This window comes from Rhinolophus sinicus, chromosome 1 (genome assembly GCF_057876585.1).
Source record: "Rhinolophus sinicus isolate RSI-liver-muscle chromosome 1, RSI-T2T, whole genome shotgun sequence".
Taxonomy (NCBI): Eukaryota; Metazoa; Chordata; class Mammalia; order Chiroptera; family Rhinolophidae; genus Rhinolophus; species Rhinolophus sinicus.
The window spans coordinates 63,978,418-63,990,720 of NC_142501.1; the positions used below are offsets into that span (position 1 = coordinate 63,978,418).

At 35.7% G+C, this 12,303-nt stretch overlaps 1 protein-coding gene across 1 annotated transcript in view; it reads right to left on the reverse strand.

The window, feature by feature from the left end:
* The window catches only part of WIF1 (Wnt inhibitory factor 1), a 70,252-nt gene that overhangs the window by 23,375 nt on the left and 34,574 nt on the right, over window positions 1-12,303 (reverse strand). Inside the window, exon 3 of the mRNA XM_019732411.3 lies at window positions 6,486-6,594. Coding sequence (XP_019587970.1) covers window positions 6,486-6,594 — 109 coding nt within the window. The remainder of the gene's footprint in view (window positions 1-6,485; window positions 6,595-12,303) is intronic.

The following is a 12,303-nucleotide window of genomic DNA, read 5'->3' on the forward strand; positions in this document are numbered from 1 at the left end:
GTCAAAATACAAAGAGTTCATCCATTCAATATTTATTGAGTGTTTACTGTGTGCTAGTCACTTTTCCAAACACTGGGGATAAAAACCCCACCCTTTTTGGTGCTTATATTTCAGTGATTTATTCTGAAGACATTTTGCGATAGTAAAATATTTTAATCATTTAAAAAATCTAGAAAAATATCCATTCATCCATTGATGGGCACTTAGGTTGTTTCTATGGCTTGGCTATTGTAAATAATGCTGCAGTGAACATATGGGTGCAGATATCTTTTTGAGTTAGTGTTTCCCTTTGGATATATTCCCGGAAATCAAATTGCTGGATCTTATGTTAATTCTATTTTTAATTTTTTGAGGGACCTCCATACTGTTTTCCATTGTGGCTATACGAATTTACATTCCCACCAACAGTGCACATGGGTTGCCTTTTCTCCACATCCACACCAGCTTTTGTTATCTCTTGACTTTTGATGATAGCTATTCCAACAAGAGTTTACCCAATGACTAATGATGTTGAGCATCTTTTCATGTACCTGTTGGCCGTTCATACATCTTCTTTGGAGAAATGTCTACTGAGGTCCTTTGCCCATTTTTAAATTATTTTCTTTTTGCTATTGAGTTATATGATTTCTTTATATACTTTGGGTATTAACCTCTAATCAGATATACGGTTTACAAATATTTTTTGCAGTTCTATAGGTTTTCTTTTCATTTTGTTGATGGTTTCTTTTGCAAAAGCTTTTGGGTTTGATGTAGTCCCACTTGTTTATTTTTTATTTTATTGCTAGTGTTTTAGGTGTCAAATCCAAATAATCATTACTAAGACCCTTGTCAAGGAGCTTTATTCCTGTGTTTTCTTCTAGGAGTTTCGCGATTTCAGGATGTACATTAAATCTTTAATCCATTTTGAGTTAATTTTTGTGAGTGGTGTGTATGTTAGTTTCATCTTCAGTGAGTGACGTTTGGGAAACCTGTGCTTTCCCCAGACTAGGTCCCTTTCAGTCCCTGGACACGTGGCCCATGTCCACTGTGCCCTGACTCTGCATGCCCATCCCCTGCTTGGAATGTTCTTTCTCCTCTTTGCTGTCCAGTGTCCTCTTTCAAGACCAAAATTAAATGGCACTTCCTCTCTGTAGCCTTCCCTAACGTCCCCTGCCTATTTCAGTTACATATTTCACAAACACCTCTCTATATGATTGCATTATGATATAATAATTTAATTATGATTCTGCATCCTTTGCTAAGGATGAGATTTTCAAAGGCAAGGACCATATCTTATGTGTTTTTGTAATTTCAGCACCTAGTATGTTATCTAGGTGCTGAACGAGGCACTCACAGACACAAAGAGGCACTCACAGACACAAAGATATACCTGATGGAAGACATATAGCTTTCTACATGCAGACACACACTTGCACATATACACATGCACACTCACGCACATACACAGAAGACAAAAATTCACCATAGACAGTGGGAGATGTAGAGAATAAAATATTAGCAGTATGCACTCAGAAAAACACATGCACAAAGAATAAGAGACACTGAAGGCAGAAATAGCATAGACTCTCCACTTCCAAGGAGTAATAGAGAATGGAAGTTAAGTTGAGCTTTTGCAACAATAAGCATTTGAGTAGAGCGCCACTTTTACCAAAAGCTAGATGAAATTAGGCCAGATGCTGTAAAATCCAGTGCCGCTCAGGTTGTACAATTGAAACCAAGGTAAATTAAAACAACTCAGAAAAACTAAAGCAGATTGAACATAGCTCACATGGCTTTCAAGTACACACTGATGGGCAACTGATTGCATAGAAACGTTATCTTATGTAGAAGATTAATCAGAATACGTTTGTTGATAAAACAATGAGATGGGCATGGTGCTTATACAGTTTCAGTCTCCGGTCATGCCAGCCACTGCCCTCACAAGGGAAGAGGTGACAAAGGCAGGCGAGCACTCATCCTCAACACTACATGATTCTGAACTGCTACCTGCTTATAAATCATCCTACACAAAGAGTCATCAATGCTCCAAGCTGTGCCGACAGCCATTCAATGTCTCAGCAAATACTGAGCACCTACTCTGGCCTGCTCTTGATGCTAAGGACTGGGTCACCAAGAAGAAGCTCCTGCCAGCGTTAGCACCTATTTAAAAATTTCTAGACATTGGATTCCTGAAAGTCTTGGTTGAGAAACGCCACTGCTCTGTTGTTTTCATTATATGACAGAGACAGAGTGTTCAAAGAGGCAAAGCTTTGGCTTTATGGAAACTTTATGTTTTTTGTTATCCAACTGAGTGATTTTACTGAACTACCCTGCAGTTTGTATTTCCTGTTTTTGTTCTCTTCGGATGCCAGAAGGCAGGCACTTCATAACTGTTAAAGATCAAGAGTTTTCTTTTTCATGCAATGTTTAGGCATATAGGAATCTGTGGGATAAAAGAACAGCTTAGCAGCTTGGGGGTATAAAGTAGACCCAACCCGTAGAATAATGAACCCTACCTGGATGCTTAGGAGCAAAGACATACTGAGTCGGTTACTTTTTAATAATTCAAGGTACCCTCATTGCTCCTACTGTGGGGACTGAACTAATGAGGCTAATGAATAACTGCCCTGCAATGGGCTAAAATTCCCATAAACTTCTTGCACCTGCGTTTTTTTTTTCAAACAAATCCTACATCTGCCTCCAAAAACCTATGGAGTAGAGTTTGTGGGAGTAGAGTTGTACATGCAGTATGTACAATTGTGTGTGTACAACTGTGTGTGTGCACACATGTGCACAAGTCATCTGATCCCAGAGGGCTTATTCTTTTTCACATTACCTTGCTCAAACTATCACCCATTTTTTTCTCTAAACTATATTACTTATAAAGATTCTAAATTATTAGGAAATGATGTTGTATTTAAACATGACCTATTAAAATATTCTCACATCATATGTTCAAAATCTCATTGTTTCAATATCCGAAGAAGTAGAATTTCAGTAAGTTCTTTTTTTCACTAGACACAAAAAGTGAAAAAAGCTGGGAAGATTTAAGATACAAGCATTAAATTAAAAATCCAAAAAGTCAAGACTTATTGGAAGTTGAGCAGGTGAAACTGTGCAATTAATTTAATTATGCATTTTAATTGGCTTCAAAGAGCTTAAATTTGTTTAATAATCAGGAAGACAAAAAAATTCAAAAAAATGAAATGGAAATTGAGAGACATGCTATATATATTGTTTTATTCCTGATTCTTTAAAAAACAAAATATCTGATCAAGAAAAATTTTATAGTAGATTGACTAAAAAGGAACATGGCATGAGACACGTGACATGACCATATTCCAAGAACTTGGCAACCAGAATGTCTTTCTTGTCTGCAGCATGTAGTACAGCCCCAGCAATGCCATCGGAGTGGGACTGGATGTCCATGTGTCTGGAATTGGGGTATCCATATCCTTGGGGCTGCAAAGCCCAGGCCTCATTCATTCACATGAGCTTCCTAGAACCTTGAACTCATCAAGATTGGAAGCAGACCCTATGAGAAGGCTACTAGTCATACCTGGGATGACCCAAGAGAAATGCACATTCGCTCTTCCTGTCTGTATCCACACTGGCGCTTATGCCAGGAAGTTAGAAAAACTTTGTGCTTATTTAGTCCCCAACTTTTATAGTGCTGGTAAGTGGCAATCCATTGGAAGTAGTAGATAACTGCAAACTGAAAATGGACTTTGTAAGGGTGCCTGATTTCCTGATTATTTCGTAGATTTAAATTAGCTCCTATTAAGATTTTCATTTGACACCTGACAAAATTCTTCTGATGTCCCTCTAGAAGAATAAAATTATTTTTTTAAAAAGAGGCAAGGTTATGTTATCAATTATTTTAAAATATTATAAAACTACAAATAATTTCAGTATTAGAACAAACAGTAAGCTCTCTTGAATCAATTCAACCTCTCACACTGGAAAAGTTAATGACTCAGAAAAATAATTTAGGTTAGACCCTTACCTCATACTATACCAAAATAAATTTTTATACAACACTAGAAGCATGTACAAGTTATCACTTAACTACTCTCTGGAATAGGAATTAATTTCCAAGCATAAAAATAACAGGGGAAAAAAATCACAGAAAAAAAATATAGGTTTGACCACATAGAATTTTAAAGTCCCTGCAAATTCCGCCCCCTCAAAAAATATACAAATAATAAATGGAAAAGAATTGCAGTAAAGGGTAAATACTTTATAGCGAGTTTTGCAAATCAATAAGAATACTATTATTTCAAGATAAACATGAGTATGGCACACAGATATTTTACATAGAAACAAGACAGGAATTTTAAAAATCAAATTGAAGGAACACTGAGAAATCACTTTTCACTTTTTAAATCAGCAAAATAGTTACTGTGATTAATAGCCCTTGCTGATGAGATTACAGTAAGCCAGGCACTCTCCCACGCTGCCAGCCAGGGTACAAATGGGCACCAGCTTTGTGGAAAGTAACCGACATTTTGGCAATTTGTTCTAAGAGCCTTTTTAAAAGTTCATAGCTCATATCCTTTGACACAATAATTCTACTTCTAAGAATCTGTTTTACCAAAATAATGAGATGAGCAGCAAGATCTTGTACACGTACTAATCAACCAGTATTTTCTGAAATCCTGCTCTGCGTTGAGCCTGTGTTGGCAGTTGTGGTGAATAAGACAAACAGGATTCCTGCCCAGTGATCATCTATTACTTAAAAAGACGTGTATTGTGAGATTTCTAAATTCAAACCCTAAAAACAGGATAAGTAACGCACAATAAAGGAATGGGCAAGTAAATTATGGCATGTTCATAAAACAAAATATTGAAAGAGCATTAAAAACAACTTTTATAAAAATCTATGGCACAGGACTATGCTGATGTTAAAATGTTAAAAGCAAAAAAAGTCATGATGCAAAACCAAATATATAATTTTACCACAATCATGAAAAAAAATGTATGTTCATAGATGGAAATATTTGAACATGTTAACATAAGTGACCTCTGTTTTTCTAAAAGTCATAACACCTGGGCTCTAGTCTCAGCTCCACCACTTATTACTAATATATGATTTGGAGAAAGTCAGTTAAACAGCATAAGCCTTAATTTTCTAATTTGTAAAATGGAGCTGTAATTCTGGCCTTGATTCCTTCCCAGAACTCAAATTAGATAATGCATGAATGGGTGCTTTGTAAACTGAAAGGCTCTAACTAAATATGACATACTATTATTTTCTTAGCAAAGAAGAATGATTAGGTCTGAAAGACTAAACCCCTTTCTTCCACTTTTTTTATGTGGCAAATTCCTATTTAATGCAGTAGTCCCCGCTTATCTGTGAGGGATATTTTCTAACATCCTGAGTGGATGCCTGTACCAAACTCTGTACATACTATGTTTTTTCCTATACATACATTCCTATGATAGTTTAATTTGTAAATTAGACACAATAAGAGATTAACAATAACTACAATAAAATAGAACGATTATAATAATATACTGTAATAAAAGTTATGCGAATGTGGTCTCTCTCTCAAAATATCTTAATGTACTGTGTTCACCTTTTCAATTAAAGGAAGCACTTATGGCTTCTCTGATGTATCCAGGTGACCAGCATCACTACTCTTGTACTTTGGGGCCATTATTGAGTAAAATAAGGGTGACTGGAACACAAGCACTGAGATAGACAATCTGATAACCGAGATGGGCGGGTGGCATATACAGCGTGGATACACTGGACAAAGGGATGAGTCTCATCGCAGACTGGACAGAGGGGACAGTGCAAAATTTCATCATGCTTCTCAGAATGGTGCACAATGTACAACTTATGAATTGCTTATTTCTGGAATTTTCCATTTAATATTTTCAGATCATAATTGTCCAAGGGTGACTGAAACTGCAAAAAGTGAAACTGCAGCAATAAGGGGGGACTACTGTACAATGCTCACTTTTGGGACGTTTTTCTTGACTTATCCCATTTGCCCCCAATCACTTACTTTGCATCTTTGCCACATTTTTGTATGTACACAACCGTGTTTTCCTGAAAATAAGACCTAACCGGAAAATAAGCCCTAGCATGATTTTTTTCAGGATGACTTCCCCTGAACATTTGTCCTAATGTGTCTTTTGGAGCAAAAGTTAATAAAAGACCCAGTCTTATTTTGGGGGAAACATGGTACATTAATCCACACTCACTGGCCAGATATATCTCACCTGGTGAGTTTCTTTCTTTTTTTAATATTGAATTATATGAACTGGGGCTACCTAGAGTTTTAGGAAATTAGGAAACTGCAATTTCTTCATTCCCATCCTATTTTTTTGCTCAAATGATATTAAGGATATAACTACTGAACTGCCCTAAAATCAAGCAATCTCTTCAGAAAAATATTCCATAATCCCTCGACTGGGTGACATCTGGATCTTAAATATTATTCCCATCACCATTACATGTTAAGTGTAAACCTTTCTCTGAGGCAAAGGCCACCCACCTGATGCCTTGTGCGGTACTGTTCCCAGCAGAGGGACATTGACGGTTGGATCTGCCATGATGCCTTTATCCAGGGAGCGCAAGGACAGGAATTCATAGAAGTATTCTGCCTACAACGAAAGGCATTGACAGTCAGTATCATGGAAACCACTGAGAGTGAGAAGGTACTTCTAAACTCACCATCCTTTTGATGGAAGAATGACATTTTTCACTACAGAAATTCTGGAGCACACGTCTAAAGTATTATGTAGGCATAACTCACTGTTCTGGGCTTTAGAGCTCTAGAATTAGACTCTCTGGTGGGAAGTGATCCTTTAAAAACATTTATCCAAAATGCCCACAAGAAGTGTTTTAGCTTAAATGACATTAGTTAGTTGCTGTCTCTTAAAAGGATTGAGAAAAAAAGCTCTTAAGGAAACAAGGGATGTCAAAACAATCATCAACTAGCCCTTAGACAATCCATGTCAGCTTCTTGGGTAAGTCTTTAATTCTTTTCAAGTCTGAAGTGAGTCTTTTGATCACAATTTGGAAAGCTGTAATAAAATAAGGACTAATTAAAGCAGCAATCTATGGGCAAAAGAAGATATAAAAATCCAAAATTTAATGATCTAGCTGTTAACATTTATTTTTCAGTCTCATTCCCTTTGAAAGGTTTATATTTTAGATCTAATTTAATTATGAAAAGCCTAAAAATGCAAAATTCACCACCATAACACGACAATCAGCCATAAAACACTACATTGTAAATGTTTTCATTTTCCCACTAAGTCTTTGAGAAAATGGTTCCTGCTACTTAAATGCCCATTCCGTGCTGAAAGTAATGATGCATAATCTCACTCTAGAGCTTTAGTTCTAATTCTTAACTTATTCTTAACTAAGTTATTTAAAGTGTTTGGAATGGGAGTTCTAGTCAAATGCTGTGCTTGCCTCCTCCTGTGACCACATTAAAATTACAACTAAATTATACAACAAGCAACCTGGAGAACCATCTGAAGACTCGCTGAACAGAAGTCCTATAACTAAAGATGTAAAAAAGAAGCCATGTCGACAATGAATACCGTGTTTCCCCAAAAATAGACCTAGCTGGACAATCAGCTCTAATGCATTTTTTGGAATAAAAATTAATATAAGATAGGGTCTTATTTTACTATAAGACTGGGTCTTACATAATATATAATATAATTAATAAATATAATTAATATAATATAATATAATATAATATAATATAATATAATATAATACCGGGTCTTATATTAAGTTTTGCTCCAAAAGACACATTAGAGCTGATTGTCCAGCTAGGTCTTGTTCTTATTTTCAGGGAAACACGGTATTAGCCATTACTCTTAATAAATATATGTATTATAAAAAAGATGTAAGTATTTAAAACAATAAAAAAAAGTTTGGAATGGAAATGTGTTTTTATTTGGGAATAGAGAGCAATCAATAAACAATGCAGTTGTTAAAATGAGAGTTAGACAAGTTCATTGGTTCTGCAGTTATCTGTAGAGATAGCCAGAATTTGGATGAGTTAATTAATGAAATTAATTACATAAACATGGGCTAGAAAGAGGTTACAAAAAGAATATGGCCTTTCTTATATGCAATATAAAATTTATTTTGCAACATAGAAGATATTAAGAGGTACATAGTAGACATTCACACAACTTTCTGCTTTAGATGACAGTATCAAATGTATTAGGCTTTAAGGACTTCATATGAGATTGATAACACAAAGGGCATGGTCTCAGCTGCTATAGAGACATTGTCTACACTTGCAGTGAATTGAAAAACACTTCATGGTTTCACTAGGCCAAAAGGAGCACCTTCTTTGACCAAAATCCCACTGCAGCCCCTCTTTGAGTTGTGGCAGTGGTTCCAGAAGACCACTGTGAAGGGTTCTCTAGGAGGGTAACATAGTTTTGTGAATGATTAAATTTATTCACTAGGAAGGCTCATAAGACAGTTAATTACTACCCTGTCTAAGGGAAGCAGAAAACTGCAAAAGTCTCATGAAAGGAGTATTGTCAGGAAAGGTAATTCAATTTGGAATGAATTCCTTCAAAAAAGAGAACATTATTTCTGTCCCTTAAGGAAACCAACAACTATCAAAACTGGAATACTATTTAGATAGCTTTTCAGGACTCCTGGTGCTTTAAATGACTTCTCCCAGCTGCACTTCCCTCTACACTTTAGTAGATACTATTTATCATTTAACTTTTTGTTCCAAAACATATTTTAGTGGCATTATGAAAAGACTGAGTGCTGGATGTGCTTATAATTAATAACTTTTGGGTTATTTATATTACCAAGTACAGTAATAGCAACTAGCGACAATGACACAACAAATACCCATGTAATATATACCATGTGCCAAGACTTATTCTAAACACATGTATTAACAGCACATATAACGATGGGAAAGAACTGAGGGGACAGAGTGCAAACACTTTGAAAATAAAACACTTTGCAAAAAGAAATTTCAGTGGCTATAGTGCTTCCAATACCCTCTAATAAGTTATCATTTCGTACTCCATAATTACATCTTTGAGCTTTATCACATTATAAATTAAATCTATGTTTATATTGGTGGTATATTTAAAATTACATTTATAAAAGCTAATATAATTTCATTAAGTTTTAAAAATTATTTTTTGTGTTAGTAAGAGAAAGGATGAAAGACTAGACGCCAAGATTAAAACAACGATTGCATAGGATTGATGGTAACTTATAGTTTTTCCTTTTCTCTCCTTTCCAAATTTTTTACATGTGGCTCCATACCTTTCAAAATGAAATAAAAGCATTTATTTAAAGACAAACATTAACCATGTACGCTGCTTTCTGTTCTGAGTGGCGCTGATAACCACTGGCGCTATTGGTATAATTCTCTGATCATAGGTGTAATATTCTTCTTGGACTTCCATTTAGTGTGGCTGCACTCACGTGAGCAATTTCATTTAAAACTCTTGCATGTCTCCTTGAACGTGTGCTTCAAGGAAACCACACTCATCATTATAGTAGCTTCTGAATGTCTCCTCCCAAAACTTTTGATGATGTTCAAAGAATGTAGACCTGAAAGAATTTCACTCAGAGTTCAGATACAACTTCATAGAGCATTTGGGTCTCCTGTTATTACTTCTGGGTATGGCCAAAGTAAGTAGGCGGGGAAGCATGGAATGCATTATAGTCAGTATGAGAGAGTTTATAATTAACATTGACGTGACTGCTCAACGTGATGCATCTAGGCTTAATGACTTCTCTGGACAGCCAAAACTCTCATCTTATCAACAACAAATTTCACACTGTGGAGGTTTTAAGATGTCCCTTTGATTTGTTTGAGAATCAGTAAACATCATGGTTTTTCTACCGCAGTTCTAAGACTATATCATAGGTCAAGAATGGGTCAAACAGTTTCTTACTTGGATCTTATCAGCCAAAGGCAGTTGCCAGAGTCAACTTTGTCTTTCTTCTTGAAGATGGTAGTGTTTCTATAATCTCTGAAGTATACAATTTTCTTCATACTTGGTATATTTTTTAAATGGTTTTGTTCGTGTATTGTTTTCATTGCCTTATTAAAAATTCCAACTTGAAAACCACTTGGAAATTGACCAACCCTTTGTCTCTGATCTTGACAATGACTTCTTTCAGTTTCACTTCGTCATTATAAAGAGATCTACCAAAACCACCAATACCATATAAATATTTCTATAAATAATCATCACCAGCAGGTAGAGATAAAATATATTCCTTATTTAACTTAAAAACATAAATATTTCCTTCAAGGTCATAGAAAATGGCTGATGAGATAAGCGATAGATTTGTAATGTCACATTCTAACTTCTAGACAGGACTTTCTGTTTTTATTTTATTTATAATATAATAAATATGTTTAGTCCCAAACCTCTCCACTGGAAAAACTTATTTTGGGGCAAAGAAAACCTAACTTCTATGCCAAAGAAAACAGAGAGCTAGTCTTAAAGTTTGGGAACAAGTTTCACAAATTGTAGATTTACCACTTAGATAAAAGGAATTCAGAGTATGAACTGTAATAGGGAAGTGGCATGTAGGAGAGCACGAAAACTCTGTCAGGAAAAAGTACATTTTGTTGCATTAAAGGACACTAATGGAAAATCAGATAAAGGCAAGTAGGGTGATTATTTGGGAAACACATGAAAGATTGCCTTGTATTCAAACAAAGAATGGGTCTATTCAGGAGAAGAATTCACTTCTAAATTAAATTGCTAAAAAATCTTGCTGGCCTGGTTTGCCATGCAGTAAATTTTCTTTTCATGGAGAAGTATAAACGACACAAACATTATCAAGAGAGGAGTGCTGGAGGCCATTTAATTTGCTTCTAAGACACTTGGCTGAATATTAGGTTTGTTCTTTCCAGAAGTGATGAAGATATCATTTAAACAGCAAAGTTGGGACAAGTTAGAGGGGCTTTACTCTGACACTCCTTTTGGGTAGATATAGAGAAAAGAAGCAGAGAATTGCATTAACCATTGAGAAGAATGGAAAAAATCCACTATTTCTTTTCCACCTTTGAAGTTCTGGGTTTATGCTGTATACTTAATCTAATAAGCACAATAATTGCAGGAACCTCTGAGTTAAGAATCAAAGGTTCTTCATAAAACCATGAAGGCTCTCAGAGGCTCTCAAACCTCTTTTAACTTCATGTATCCTGATGCTGACCCAAATGCTTTCCTGTCTCCCCTTATTTCCAGGATAAGGGGACACTAAAACAATAAAGGTATCATATTTGTCCCAAAGAATATTTCAGGAGGCTTAGAAATACAAAACATACAGATGCCTTAAGGTGCGAAAATTTACAAATAGTTTTTGTTGAGTGTTTATTATACTCCAGGTTGTTGTTATAATTCTCACAACAACCTACTATTTTTATAGCATAGAAGTGTGTCCAGATTAGCAGGGCACGAAGTATGAGAATTACTAAAGGGATGTATAATAGCTCCTACACTGCATGTGAAGGGCAAGAAGAAATCTACTAAAATGACCAAGAAAGGAAAATAGTTCAATGTTAAATAAGCATGCCCAGTGCTTAAAATAATCTGACGCCTGAATGTCTAGACCAAAAATTGCCAGAGCTCACATTCTTCCTCGGCATTCTTCTTGTCACCTCTTTGCAAAATTTCATCCTTTAAACTCAAAACTCGTTATCCTTGGATTCTGGGACACTGTGCTTATTCTCCTCCCATGCCTTGATTTTCCTGTATTTCCTCACGCACTCTCCTCCTCTCGGCTTATGATCATAGAAAATCACTAAGACACAGGCCCCAGCTCTTCTCGCTTTATATTCTGTCATAAAATTCATGCACCCTCACAGATGGAACTATTTCCTTTCGGTCAATGAAGCTCAACTCAAACCATTCACACAGCCTCATGGCCGTACTTGAGTGCATGGAGCCTAACTCATTATCATCCCAAACCAGCTTCTCCACCTGATTTCTCTATATCTGTCAACAGTATTATCATTTTTCCCATAACAAAGGTACTGAACCTCAGAGTTGTTATTGTTTCTTGCCTCTACCTCATCTCTTGATAGCCCAACACCAAAATCTTATCCTTTCTCATTTTATAATATCTTTTGATTCTATCCCTTCCCTTCATTCCCACTATTTCCAGCCTAACCCAGCCTTTATTTCCCTGTTGACATTATTATAACATTTTCTGAAATATCCTTCTTGCCTTCCTCTTTAAAATATCTGCCATAATATAAACCAAAATGTCTAAATAAAACATCACTTTTGCCATGTCACAATGCTTTCCTGACTCCCCTTTATCCAGGATAAGGCCTTTAG